The 15706-nt window shown below is 33.9% G+C and overlaps 1 protein-coding gene across 1 annotated transcript; it reads right to left on the bottom strand.

The window, feature by feature from the left end:
* On the bottom strand, positions 4508 to 6499 carry LOC18793632 (transcription factor bHLH93). The gene is made up of 4 exons (XM_007226830.2): positions 5585 to 6499; positions 5322 to 5489; positions 5035 to 5202; positions 4508 to 4892 (listed from the first exon to the last, which is right to left on the bottom strand). Exons 1-4 carry the CDS (start codon positions 6224 to 6226, stop codon positions 4806 to 4808), a joined length of 1065 nt encoding a protein of 354 aa, XP_007226892.2. The 5' UTR covers positions 6227 to 6499; the 3' UTR covers positions 4508 to 4805.

Genomic DNA, 15706 nt, shown 5'->3' with positions numbered 1-15706 from the left:
ATGACAACATTTACTTCTTTTTTATATATACAGGAATATGTCAACCCCACTTTAGCACTTGGAACAAAGTGAAGTGACTGATAAATTACTTGTGCCTATGAGCTGCTTTTATTTATTCAGTGACGATAAATTTAGTATCGTCTTTGCAAAAAATTAGATAAATATAAGATTCCTTCTAACTATGAAGATGAGGTACACTTTTTTGTTTCTTCTTTCGAGTATGACAAGTTAAACAATGGTGAAACAGATAATCCATGGACAGGACATAGTGCGGTTCCTATTTGGGGTTATCCAACAAAAATTAGATTGAATGTGTCTGCTTTTTACGTTATTTTGTTAGTTTATGTTATAAAATTTGAACTTTTGTGATTGTTTTTTCTTGGATGTTTGGTTAACCTTTCCTTAGCAGTAAATAAATAAGTAATACAAAAGTAACAACCATACTGTGGTGGATGTCATTTCGCACAATTCTGGGAAGAAGGAAAAATTGGCAAATATCCTACCTCTTGGTGGAAAGGAGTTTCAACATTTTCTCCATGATTGGGCTTTTTTTCCCCATAAAAGTGAGTAGCTATTTTCTTGGTAATCACAAAAGAGGTTCTCACACAGGTCTTCCTTTTTTTTTTAAATTTATCTTTTTTAAGTTTACCGTTAACATAAAAAATGTGATTGCTTCTGTAAAATAGAAATTAATACAATTCACCTTTAACCCAAAAAGAAGGGGAAAAAAAAACTATCTCCAATTTATTTTATTGAACCGAGTTTCTACTAGCACTTCTGCTGAAAAAAGCCCTATCTCGTACTTTTTGGGCCTAAATATATTGGACTGCTTTTGCAAAGAAACTTTCATATTGCATTAAGCAATTGAAAGCATATTTGGACTGCAACATGCATATAACTATGTGGTTTTATAACAGGAAATCAACGGTTCACGATCGCTCACGTACTCGATATTTAGAAAACTCACATATGAAATCGTACCCATCATTACATTAGAGCCTTTGTTTCCAGATGAATCAGTGTAGTATCCTTTATTGGACATACAAAGCGTTATGTGTTGGTGTTTAAAGAAAGATTAAGGGAAATATCTTGGCACCTTCCTAGATACTCTCTGGAAATGACTGAGCTCCTTCCTTTTATTGCAAGCTTTATAGTTGGAGCACATAAAGGTGCATAATTGGGCCTTCCTCTTCTTTTGTTCTTATCAAAAGATTCTTGCCCTTTAAAATTGGCAAAGTGAGTTGAAGATCATGTCAATGCAAATCAAACCTCCCTCTGATACCGTAAAGGAGAAAAATAAGGCATGGTGGGAAAAGACAGATTTAACAATTGAAAGAAAATATCAGCACAATAATTTTCCACAAATTACTTTTTTTCATGCTTTTTAGGCACTAATGGATATTCCCTTTGTTGTGTGAACGGCCCCAATAAAAGTCCATTATTTGTCCAAATTATGGATCGATACTCTCCCTATCTTAATCATCTAAGTTCAATTCTTGAGTTGAGTTCGGTTCAATGGACCTTTAGGTGTGGGGTTTTATCACAAATGTCTCGGTGTAATTAGAAGTGGACTACCTATATTTAAATTTTAGATTATTATTGTATTCTCCAATGTGCAACTTACATATCATGACTTGTATCGAGCCACCAACACAAACACCCTTAAACTAGTGTAAGATAAATTTTTCTTGGACTGTTGAACTATGGATATTCCCTTGCAAAATTGGTTGAATTTTTCTCAGATCTTCACAGCCATACATCATTAATATCCATATAAATCTCTAATTGCTACTTGAATTTTGGCATCATTGAACAATGTACTTTCAAATGTTTGAACCTTCTATCCATACAAACTGTCAACTTGCACCAAGAGGCATACATATTGAAGTGTCATCTGGGCTTTAGAGGAAACAGACCCTACAGATGGAAGTTTCAAAGCCCTACCATCTGTGGTCTTCACAGAAAACAACATGTAGGTGTGGTTAATATTGTTTCCCCTCAAGGGTACCATTAAGGGCCATGAATTTATGATTTTAGTTTGCATTTGGGAACTTGGAAATAAGGCTGCCAAATCTATCAATTACTAGTAGATTGGGAAGAACTGTAGTAGGCATTTCTGCCAGTGTGAACTACGCTTAGCTGAAGATCTTTCAAGCCAATTCCGTGAGCAAAAATTAATGGTTGTATTGAAGGTTTTGGTTGTTAACCTATTGTAGAAGGTGACTCTTGAATCTTGAACTTAGTAAACTTGCTCTTATTTTGAGATATATGAATGAAAAATGCGGGCACTGATAGTATACTTGCTTTTGGTACTACCTAGTCTACAAGCTATATATTCTATTGAGGGATACTTAAAATATTTTTATTCGTGGGACACTCTTTATGATTTTTTTTCATCGATTCAAGCTGTCTATTTTTCAAGTCCCCATTCATAAATTATCCTTACAAAATCATGCAAATTGAAAATGATTAAAGCATCTATTTGGGATCAACAAAATAGTAGAACACAGTTTTTCAAGAAAATACTATAATAACAACTATTGAATTCAGTGGTCAAATGGTTTTATATTCAAGTGATTTTTTGCAGGGATGATCTTTGAGGGAATATCTAAAAACTAGATTGTTCGGATCATTAAACTACAATGTGTGGTGGGCCCTACAAAAGTGTCCCTCAAATAAAAATAAACTTATTATTTGAAGAATCCTTCAATTGAAGCTATAGATATTTCAAAATCTTATATTTTCATTTGGTTTACCATGAAATTTTTTGCTCATTATGTGATTGTGATTTCTTTATAAAATTTATGTACATTTGTTTAGAAATAAGCAAAGTTCTATACGAGATGATTAAGAGACAATACAAATATGAAGAAGCCCTAAAACAAGAATCTTAAATTGGTTCATAAGTACACTTTTAATTTGAAGAGGCAATTATGGGCTAGATTCAAAAATTTCTTGACAAAGCATATGAAGATGCATCACATGAAGATGCATCACATCAGGGTGGTCGAGGATTTGGACGAGCCAGTCTTTGCACAAGAATTGGACTTCATTCATTAGGTAACATATGTGTCTACACGCCTAGAAGATCAGTGCACTATACCAATTTCACTAATGTATTTTGTTAAGCAGGCCTCCTCCGAAGTTGGTTTCCAAATAACGAGAACATGGTAATTTGGTCGATTCAAGACTTGCGAAAATTTGGTTACGACATTCTTGGACTTATTCATAACGATCTTGCTTACCAAGCTTGTCTCACGCATATGGGATCGCCCTATTAGCGAGATCACTAGCACTGCCAACGCTCAATGCTCAAAAGGATACAGACCAATCATAAAGAAATTACTACAAACATTTTCTATTTTAGATACTTACCGTTTCTATTTTTTCTGGAATGTGCTACTAATCTTTTAATATCCTCCAATACCTTAATTAAGTAGCATTGGATATCACATATTATCCCGTACATGGAAGAAAGCATTTAATTGACACTAAGACATACTTGTTCTCATATCTCTATAGTCACTGTGTCTTTAAACTAGTCATATCACATAATTTGCATTTTATTTCTGCCAATGAAAATGAATTTGGTGTTGGACTATATAGTCACGGACATTGTGAGGAAGGGATTGAGCATGTGGCCTAGGCTATTTTCTTAGAAAGCTTGTAATTAATTAATTTTTTTACAAAATTAATAAAAACAAGTCTCAAAACAGCAAATTTGTAAAAGGTGACTTTTGAATCTTGAACTTAGAAAATTTGCTCTGTTTTTGAGATATATGGATGAAAAAAATCAGGCTCTGTTTTTGGAAAAATACACGTAGCAAGCTTGCTTTTGGTACTATCTAGTCCACAAGATAAATCTGGGCACTGATATAGAAACAAAAATAATTATATATACACTACTTATTACAGGTCAAAATCTATATTTTCATTTTGTTTACCATGAATTTCTGTGCTCATTATGTGGTTGTGCTTTCTTTGTAAAATTTCTGTGCATGTTAAAGATAAGAAAATTTCTGCAACAGTTAGTGGCTGTGAAAACTTGAATTGAACCTTTAATTGGTCACAGATGGGAGGCAAAAGTCTATTTCTTCCTACCCCTTCTTTCCCAATGCAACAAAAAGAAAAGGCCAAAGAAAATTAAACAATAAGAATAATTTGTCTACATCCGCTCTTTATATGCAAAATATAACGACATGAGATTCAGCTGGCAGGCAACTACATCCATAGAAAGCTTTTCTTTTACAGCATCAATCCTTTTCCCTATCTAATTTTATTTGTAATCAATCAACAACCAACATCACCAAAGGGAAGTTGGTTGTGTCAATTCACTTCAACATGGCTCTTCTAGTTTGAGTATTCTTCTTGGGCACTTAAATTTTTTTTATTTTTTTTATATAAGTGATATTGTACATTAAATTTAATCTCAACTACGGGGAGGGAGATTCGAACTCGAGTGCAGCGTGGAAACACATACGCTCTAGCCAATTTTGCTAAGCTCATGTATGCAAAAGAAATCTTGATCAGTTAAATTTAAATTTAAATGTAAAGGACACTCTTTTCCTCCTCTTGGGAGTGTAGGAATACAAAATACATTGTACATAAATTCACATCTCCTACTGAAGAAAATTGTACTCCATGAAAATTATTTATTAAATAAAGACAATTACAACTTCTCAATTGCAACCCTCATTGAAAATCCAAGATTTGGGAAAGAGAAGAAAAAGAAAAAAGAAGCCATCTCCTCAAAAACTTTATCACAGAGTTCATCTTTCTTTCCCTTATCCCATTTGTTCTTGCAATTACAAACATCTTCCTCCATATCCTGCATTTCTAAACAGTGCTTGCTTTATGTCTTCAGAAGTTACTGTTGTTCTCTGATCAAAATCCTGTTTCCATGACATCAATGAACACAAGAGAACATTAATTCAACACTTCTCCAACTAAACAAAGAGATTATATATGTTGGTGGAAAGCCAAAAAACCCAATGCCATTGTGGGCATCTGAAAGCAAAAAAGCCAATTGCATACCTCTGAGCAAGAAGCTTGCATTGCAAAATCATTGAAGCAACTAATAACACACTGTTGAATCTCAAGACCTAATGCTTCCAAGGTAGACACAGTAGATAATAACAGTCCTGGCTTTCCTGCACAGCAAATGTCAATTCTGGTGTCCACATTCCTCCTTTGCACATCAAACTGCAAACAAATCAAACAGAAATTAATGTTCAATTAAGATTTTGGGGGGTTTTTTTTTTATATATAATTATTTTTAATTTGAGGGTCTAAAAGTGAAGTGGTTGAAGCAGAGTACATACCTTTGGTGAGTTTCTCACTAACATTTCATTTGGTTTCACATCCTTGAAAAGGCTCATCACATTTAACTGATCTGCATCTGTTTCAATTTCTTGTTGCAAATTGTTGATTCTCTCCAGGAGCTCCTTCATGTAATCTATGGTGTCTCCAAGTATAGATGTTCTGTCCATCTACCAAATTGACCAAATTAGCCTTCATACTCAACACTAATCATATTGTACATACATGCATTCTGCAAATTTGGGCAGAAGAGTGATTTAATTACCTTACTTATCTTGGGCACAATTGATCTTAGCATCGAAAGGCGGTCGTTTAATCTCTTTCTTCTTCTTCTCTCAGCCATTAGATTCTTTGAAGGCTGTCCCTGCAACTTCTTGATATTACCTCTGTTATTTCTCTCCTCACACATCCCCATGTTGAAAACTGGGACTTGATCAGGGGACTGAATTGGCTCCATTTTGCAGGCTGCTTCAGCTTGGGTCTCCAAGTTGTGTATTTCATCCCCAAGCAAACCCAACTCTTCTTCTTCAAGCATGGACCATGGATTGTCTTCTTGGACCGGAAACGGCGGCGTATCGAGTGTGTTGTAGGATGAGTCAGTGAGCTGCTGTTGAGCTGAGAGGCCATCTTCACCAGCACCAAAGCCTAAGGGATAGTAGACTTCATTGAAGGTGCTGTTGTTGTTGTTGTAGCAGTTGCTTAAGTTTGGCTCAAATGGAGGTGAGAATTCTTGGGTGCAAGAAGAGTTTGGGAAGAAAGTTGGAGGGTTTTGATCAAGGTAACCAAAATTACCCCAACTGCCACTACTGGACAAGAACTCATTCATTTCTGTTGGAATGGTTTCCCATGTACTGTCTCTTCTTAGAGCTAAAAGCTCCTCTAAGAAACTATGCTCACTGAGCTCCATTTCTTTCTTCTTTTTTTTCTCTCTCTATTTCTCTTGGGAATGTTTATGCTGCTAATTTGGTAAGTGCCCTGATAACAAGAAGATGCACCAAGTGGAACATTTATATAGGAGCGAGCAGAAAAGGCTACTTCCATTATTATAATACATTACAGTGTACATTATGTTTCTTTATTAGGACCCTAATGCCTAAGATTTATTCTTTTATTTTATTTTATTTTTGTCTGAAGCCTAAGATTAATATGGAATCTACCTTTTCCTCTCTCTCTCTCTCTCTCTCTCTGTTTCTCATCTTGTTCATGCTCTTGCTTATGCCTATAGGGTAGAGAAAAACTTGAATAGGGTTTGTGTCATGCCGCGGCGTTGAGTGACAAAACAACACAATTAAGATATAATACGTTATTTAAAAAATAAAAATTTATTTAGACACGTGTCATTTTTTAACTCGATTCTTTTGACATTCGATAAAAACTGCCTTGGACTGAAAATTATTAGCTATGGAAGGGGAGAGATTTAAAGTCTTTTTCACCGAAATCTCTGCAATCAAACAAACAAAATATTTAAATGCTATGCTCGGAAAATTTTGACCCACACTTTCTGTCTGAACCGTAAAGGTTGGGGTTTGCATCAAAGACTCTGTCAGGTTCCTTGTATGCTTGAGCTCACTGATACTAATTGGGCATGAACATCCACCACCCTCTCTCTCTCCTCTCTTTTCTCTCTTTGTGAGAAAAATGGCTGAATTGGGTCCCACGCATCAATGCCTCCAAAATTTGGCTGAGCTCACAATTTCAAATGAGTTGGTGGGCCTCGTTTTCTTTTCTTTATGCTCCTATTACTAACTTAGAATTATTCATCTAATTTAGTTTTAAGAATCTATTTCGTTTGGGATTGTTTCTCTATGAATTACATCTTTTAATAAAAGTGTTTTTATTATAACTATTTTGCATTTTTATTATTAAAAAAGCTTTTTTTTTTTTGAAAAAGCATTGGGGAGTACTTTCTACAAAAACACATAGCAAGTGCTTCTTCAAAAATCGCTTTCATGATTCATAACCTCTTCTAAATTTTCTGCCAAACGGTATAAGAAGCACTTTTAGTTGCCATATGACCATTCTAGAAGCACTTCCCATATACCCCTTCTAGAAGCACTTCCCACATGCCCATTCTCTTCCTATTTTAGTTTTAGGATTAGGTATAATGTTAAGGTTTTTGCCTTCTTGCCTCACCTAGGTACTTTTTTGACATTTTCAAGTTAAGTGTTCAATACTATTTAGTTAAAATTTGAAATTTATAACACATGACATATTTTAACTAAACAATGCATGTTATCAAACATAGAAATTCTTCAATGAATTTTTTTTTTCTCGGGTAGTCATCGGTACTATTAGAATACAAATGTAATTAAATCGTAAATACCTTTGCATATTAGTATATTGGTATTAACCTAAAGACTCATTTTGGCATTATCTTTGTGGGGTTTTTTTTAGTATTTCATGAATAATAATATACATAGCCTTCCTTGGGAGCTAATATAGTTATTTATTTGTGTGGCTGTTTTGGCTTATACGATCAATGCATTATTTGGCAGTCGACATATGGGGCATTTTTTGTGCATGTAGGGCTTTTAGGTTGGTTTTTTTTTTTTTTTTTTTTTCCTTTCGGGGCGTGGGGGTCGTTGAATTACCAAAGAGGACAAAGTGTTGGTGTGCATTTTCATTGTTGTTACTATTATGACCCTTTGTTTGTATTAGCAAATTTCCTGGTAGGTAATCTGGGAATCTGAATAAAAACTATGATTTGAAGGTGGCGACATACAGCCCCATCCAAAATGGCGGTGGTACAGGTTTGACTTCGCAGCTTTTTTGAGATTTTGTTTCTATGTCTAAAGTCTAATAATAATGATGGATTGTTGCCACAACACGTCTTGTGTAAAAACACACGGCCGCAAAAGGATAACTACTCCATCAATCGATTCAATGATCTAAATTCACAGTTTAACACGTTACGATGAAAATCAATCAAATTATTTGTCTAAATTCACAATCTAAATATTTTATGTTGTGAGGCACTCAATCCGGTAATAGAATCCTTCCCTATTTCATAAGGAAACTAGTCTTTTTAGCTATATGATTTTCATGCATTCATACATAAGAGTTGTCCATCATTTCTTAGCAGACTTATGATGTGGGACAAAATTTTATATTATCGAATTGTGAATCTAAACAACACATTTAGACAAATGATATCGCGACGATGGAAATCTAGATTAGGCTCTAGCTCATTACCATGTTTAATCCAAACCATGTGTGGCTATTTCTCAGTGGAGTGCTAGTAATTTTGCATATAGCTAGTACTGCGTAGAGTAGGCCATGCAGGGGTACATCTTGATCTTGTTGTTTTTATGGCATTATAAAAATATATAGCGTGCAAGTGGTTTGGAGTATTTATTCTCTCAGGCGAAGTCCTGAATTCGAATCCTAGCATTTGTGAAGTGTGTGTGAGTTTAGTATACTATCGCCGTCTAAGTATTTTGAAAGGAATTAGTTATATAAACAAGGGATAAGCCTATAAATCTAGTTGAACCCGCCCACTGCTGAGTTGTATGGAAATGAGAGCTAGCTAGCTAGCAACTAGAATTTATTCTGGTTTCTCTACCAAGGGCAGACAAATTCTTGTACCAGTGTTCCTAAACTAATTATGTTTGGAAAAAAGAAAGTTGATTAAACCAGCTCTCTATCTAATCAGACCATTTTGGTCTTTTAATGAAGTGATTATATATGAACCCAAAAAGCTATTAGGAACCTCAGTCACATGCTATTCATGAAACAAAACAAGCAATTGAACAGATCAATTCTAGACACGTGGGGAGGAGCCTAGGCTACCTATTTTCCTAGTGATTATGCACCTGGTGCATTAATTATGATTAGTTATGAAATTAAGAAGAAAAATGGGGAAGTAATTATCTTTGGAACCCTCTGGATTATATATAAAAATATTCAGGTGGACACGGTTTGTTTGTGATAGAAAAGGACAATAGAGAAAGAGGTTTTTTTTAAAATGTGTGTGTGGTAGTGTTGACTCTCCTGAATTCAATTTTCTAAGCAGCCTCGCGGCTATTCTATGTACCAAATGATGAAACATGCAACAAATGATGAAACTTGTTAGAAATTATGAACCATTTTCATCATGGTGAAAGGCAATTTATGCTTTAATATACGTTTTTGCACTCCATGTTTGCGAAATTCTGATCCTGGGTTCTTCTATTATATAATTGGATTGAAATGGTCAAAAGTAAAATGATGAAAATAAATTACTGTGTAAGGGCAACTGATCAAGGGTAATATGATGTGCAAAATGGAAGTTTCACTCTTAATGATAAATGTTGTAAAATTCAACAGTATTGGGCGTTTTTAAGTGTGATTTTATCTCAAAAGATCATAGTAAATTTATATTTAAGATTGGACAATCCTTTATCATATATGAGATAATTGTATTTGATTCATACAATTTCAAATCATTTCAACTGTTAAACAAGCGCTAAATCTCTAAAGTTTAAGATACTAAAACATGAGTGAAAATTAACGTATAATAATAAGTTAATACTTCTCTTCTTACGTCGCCAAATTACGTACATAAAGAGAAATACTATATATAAACAAGTGTGTGTAACCTAAATTAAAACATTAATAAGGAAGGAAAATAGAGATTTCGATTCACGACCTCTACACATTATGTTGGAAAACTAGTGAACTCCAAAAGAAATAAATTGTTATAGGAACTAAGCCTGAATTTTTTACCTATGATGAATTTTGTAAAAAAGTAAATATAAGTTAGATTAGTTGGCCAAATCAATGTACCTGTCCCCTTGCACTAAAGTTTAATCCTCATCCTCACACATTAAAGTAAGTTCCCGCGTTCAAGCACCGCGCCGCATAAGCATAAGCAAGTTACTTAAACACATGGTAATCTAGTTAGTGATAGATGGCATCTGAGCAGGTTCCCACGTGTCATGTGCATGGCAGCTCCTTAGAAATCGCGAGGTTGGAATATACTTTATGGTCCGTGTGCATTGGTTGATTTTCGGGCAAAACCAACAAATTTGATGTGCGGCTTTCAAAAACCGACCCAAATACCAACCCAACAAGAGCTGACTATTCACGCACCCCAACATAACACATGCATTAGAATTCAGATCTAGCTAATTTGTCTTATTTATGCTAATTATTAATTAACTAATTTGTTTTTTCTTGTTTTATGATAACTCGTGTACGGTTTGTTTGTTCAATAATATGTGTACCTTATATATATTTTGGTCGGGTCGGGCCTTTTATCTTCAAAAGCAAACAACTAGGGTTTGTACTAAACATTATTATATTCATGGGAGCTCTCAAAAAACTTAGTTACAAAAGAGATAGCAGCAGTGCTATCTCTAGTCAATTATACCATATTATGTGAAAGTATTATCACGTATATCATAAGGTTATTTATTAGGGATGACAAAATAGTGATATATCCCGTTTCATGAAAGTCTTTCTCTTTGAAATCAGGCTTGAAGTAAGCTATTTTTATAGCTAAAATAATAAACCCAATCATCTTTGTTTTTGTTTTTGTAGATAAATTAGTAATGAAGCTAAACCTCCCTAAATCTTCCACATTTTTTTTTCTCATCCAGAACTAAACGAGAATATTTTGACTTGCTGTTTCTTTCCCATAAGAAAACAAGAGTAAGGAAGGACCATGCAATCTGGGAAAGAGGAAAATTATATCTGTGAGACTGTACGTTTTGATGCAACCTTACATGTGTAAATTCTTGTCAGTCTTTCTGAACTTTTGGATGGTCCATATTTTATAGCACATGATTCATAATGTTCTAATTTAGTTTACCCATCGATCTCATCTGGCTAGGTACATATATTTGTTTTGTTTCGCTACACAACTTCTTTGTTCTTGATTATTTTTAAACTAATGGGATGTAACTTGATCAGTTGTGCTATAGTTCTATTTGATTCATGTTTAAAATAAAACAATTTTCTTTTTTTCCAATTTGGAGAAGAGTATACAAAAATAACATCTACGGAGATAAAATCCTTATGATGACATGTACACATCACCTATTTCGTATCAGGTGACACAAAAATATAATTACCTAATATACGTAATATCTATCACCAAAACTTTATCTTTTTTTCGAAGGACAACTTTTTCCTTACTTAAAGAGAAGATATTAATTACATCACCTTCAAGAGTCTTCAAGAAAATCAGTTGAAATATTCCAAAGAAGAAGAAAGAAAGAAACACTACCATTGCAACAGTAAAGATTTGATAAGGATGGACTTGTTGTAGTTTTACAGGCTGTTGTAATCACTTGACGCCATCTAGAAGAATATCTAATTGTATGTATTAGTTGTTGTCATTAGATATCGAAAAACTTTGGATGCGTATTGGACAAATAAAATAAAAAAAAGTTAAAAATCAAGGGAAGGGAATAGAAGGAAAGATTTGAGAGATTAATTAACAACAACTAGAGATCAAATTATAAGCTAATCAAACTATAAATGACAAGACTAGGGCGACCACGAGAGGTACAGGGCACCAAAGTTATCAAATTTTTGTGTCCCTATTGGATGGTGTGAGAGAAAACCGCGGCTTCTTCTCCCTACCACCCCGACACTAAGCGGTTTCTGAAAAGCTGTTTCATCTCTCTCAGTCTCTCTCTTAAGTCATATGCATAATGCATGCACACACAGAATGCAATAATACAGCTTTTGACAGCCCACAATATGGTGAGGGGGTTTTGAGGCGTCTCCAAAAACCACTTTTGACTCTCTCTCTCTCTCTCTCTCTATGAATCTAAGTTTGTCCTTTTATGGCTTGTTTGTTAATGGGTAGGGGTCCAAAGGAACAGAGACCAAAGCTCTACAGTGTTAGCTACTGCATAAAGCCTTTTCCTATAGAAGAGTAGTAAGTCGTCATTTTTTGCCTTTTTAAGACAGAAGCTGCTTCCTTGTGTTCATGTGTATGGCTGTATGTATATTTTTTTTTTCTTATTCGGATGTTGGTATGATATTATTATGCGGATGTTGTTGTAAACATAAAAAAAAAAGTAGAGAAAAATAGTAGAAAATATATAGCATTTGCACGATAATAACTGCCAACCATCAACATAAGGAGAATTTGTATATATAGGTAGTAGCACGTTAATACAAACTTTTACAATTATATGTATGTGTGTGTTAAAGTGAGGAAATCGTGTGGAAATGAGAGACTAAAATTATTGATGTTATTAGGGAAAAGAGTGTACTAGCTAGTACATGTGAGTTACAAACTTTTACAATTACATATAGACCCATGTGAAAGTGAGAGACTAGTGTTATCGATGTTACTAGGGAAAAGAGTGTTTGGTATGGGCTACCAATATATTTGCAACACTTAACACATTGTTGTTATTTGGTTGTAGCATGATAATATTTTATTAGTGTTTTCTCATACGATCAACAAAATTAACACTGATAATACATATTTATTGCAGATTGATATTCATTATCGGTCAATCATTACATCTATTATTATTGGTGAAATGATTGTTTGGTACTGTATATCAATTTTCAATTTCCGGTATTTGATATATCTACATTCGATCTCAACCAATCAGATTAGTATCATTATTTTTCTTTCAAAACATTATTACCATCATTGTTATAACATTGCAAAAGTTGCTGCACTGCAAAATAAAGCTTCTAATAGATATTTGGTTGGCCCTATAAAATTTTGTGTACGTCCATGGATAGCAAATCTATATCAAAAGGAGCCAGTCAGTCCCTCACGAGTCCTTTCCTGGCAAGAAAACTAGATGCATGGCAACCCCACCACACATATTCATGTTTGTAAAGATCCTTCACAGATTCACTCTTCATCATCAAAAGACGTGTCCATTCTCTCTCTCTCTCTCTCTCTCTCTCTCTCTCTCTCTCTCTCTCTCTCTCTCTCTCTCTCCCCGCTTATGTAATGTTAAGTTACATGCAATTTAATTCGATGGCCATAACCCAAAAAAAAAAAAAGGAAAAAGAAAACCATTAGTGATGCTTCTAAGCCCTCCCATATGTTAATTCTTCATTTGCTTGTGTGTAAAGTTCGTTTCTCGCAGCCCTAGTTTTAATTTATAGTGACATTCTCTTATGCCTCCTCTTTTGTTTTCTTTTTCCAACTTTTTTTTTGGTTGGTTAGAAAAGTATGTAAGTAGATAAAAAGGCAGTTTATTTTACACGATCCTTATGACCCACCACAACTGCGACTTTAAAAGTATACCTAGGTTTCAAAACACATGTTAACATTCTTGTTTGTCACCTAGTAAAAATTATTGACCCTGGTGTAGTAAAAGTTCGCAAATTTCACACCAGTCAAGGAAAAGATAGAGTAATATTGGGGTAAAATTGAACACTGTTTAAAGAACTTTTCAGTGCCCTGGCAAGAAAAAGAAAAAAACTTTTTCTGCAAATTTTCTTAGCAAACAAACAAAAACAAAACTTTATGCAATTTTAGTTTTGCCACCAGATCAATCTGAAGAGAAAAAAATGCTTCAACTTCGAATTTGGTAGAATCATGTGCATAATCGTTTGTTTCAGAAATGTGAAATTAAATAAACAAAATGAAGTCATGAAGAGCTGTTAAATTTACAGCAATAATGTCGTCTTTATCTATAATATTCAGTTTCCTCCCCTCTTTGTTAGATGCGGTTGGTATGATTGAATACAAAAATAAAGCATGCACAGTGCTAATATAAAATAATATGATCAGTAGAAAATATGCAATATGGTAAGATCAAACAATTTCCATGAAAATATCAGGAATATATATATATAACGCTACCGTGAACTTTTCGATACTCAAAAGAGAATGCTTGTAGGAACAAAAGCCATGGAATTTTAAGGATCAACTCATGAAAGATTAACAAAACCTATCTAGAAGTTGAAGGAAAAGAATTGAGCCCACAGACAGAAGAACAAATTCTGTGTGCCAAATTTTTGGTTTATATGATCATAATTTCTCACTCGCTGTCAACTCGGATATTGAATTGATCGAGTTTTTATTACATGTGACATTTTATTTTGTCAGATTGCTTCTTGAAAATTACTTGAAAACGATTACTACTCTTTCCAAACCACTCATTTCTCATGCACGAAATTGACTGATGCATTGTATGAGATGCGTTTTTAGTCTGCAAAGTTTACTCCATTGGAAATTATATAAATATATAATGGTCAATAATTTGAGATATGGGTATTGTTTAATATAATCCTACTAGTGAAAGACAGAAATAACATATAGATTTTGAATTGTGGGCTTGACATTTGAGTGATATACATGTCCTAGCTAGAGCTAGCTAGCTAGGTTAAGGAATATAAAAGATTGTGGGCAAAGATTTAGTTGTTGAAGCCCTTGAACTGAAATAGAATGCATGGTGTTGATTTAAGATAATCAAATCCCCCACTTGTGGCAACAAATTGAAAAATCATAAAGCTTTTGTTGAGGAATTCTTTAAGTAAGTTTATTTAAAAAATACTTTTATAGGGTCAATTTTACATTGTATTTCACTAATTCAAGTCGTCTATTTTGTATATATTCATTCAAATATTATCTCTAAAAAAAATCATTTAAATCCGATATCATTTGACAACTCATTTAAATTATTAAAATTTAAGTACTTTCTTAAAGCACCGTGTTCATTGATTTTTTTGTTGTTGTCTCAATTAGATACCTTAATAATTTTTAATTTGCATGAATTTTTACAAGGATGATCTCTAAATGAAGATGTGAAAAATAAATACTTTGGATCGTTTTAAAAAATTTCGTAAGGGACCTTAACGGGTGTCTCTCAAATAAAATTATTTGAAAAGTTATTCTCTCCCATTCGGATGTGCGCACGTTATTACCATGCGGATACCGTTGTAAATAGAGAGGAAAGTAGAGAGAGATAATAAAAAATACATAACATCCACACGATAATAACGTTCAAACGTCATAGAAGAAAATATCTATATATGTATATATTGCTTAGTTAACAACAGTGCTTATATATGCTCAGAACTCAGGTGTCTAGCTAGGTGTAAAAAAAAATCTGGGTCCAACAGATTAGTTGGCCAAATTATTAAACATAAACATCGGATGCGGAAGGAATTGTCAATGGCGGGGGCAGTCCTAAAGAAAATTAAAGTCCCGACATTTTTGGACTTAAATCCAACTGTCTTCTCTCAACATATCGATCTAACATGTACACCAAGTTCACGGAAGTTAAACGTAGACATATCGACAACAAGATCTCTCATCCTTCCTTAGTGGATCCAATTCAGCAGAGTATCCAGGTTGATCATTTAATGAAAATGTATATTTTTCTAAATAATGATTGGAGAAAACATATCCACATTTTCCTTATCGAGTTAACGTCATGTGTTTATCCATGAGGGTTCAAACTTGAAGTGCTTA

This window comes from Prunus persica, chromosome G1 (assembly GCF_000346465.2).
Source record: "Prunus persica cultivar Lovell chromosome G1, Prunus_persica_NCBIv2, whole genome shotgun sequence".
Taxonomy (NCBI): domain Eukaryota; kingdom Viridiplantae; phylum Streptophyta; class Magnoliopsida; order Rosales; family Rosaceae; genus Prunus; species Prunus persica.
This window is presented reverse-complemented; position numbering and strand designations above follow the sequence as displayed.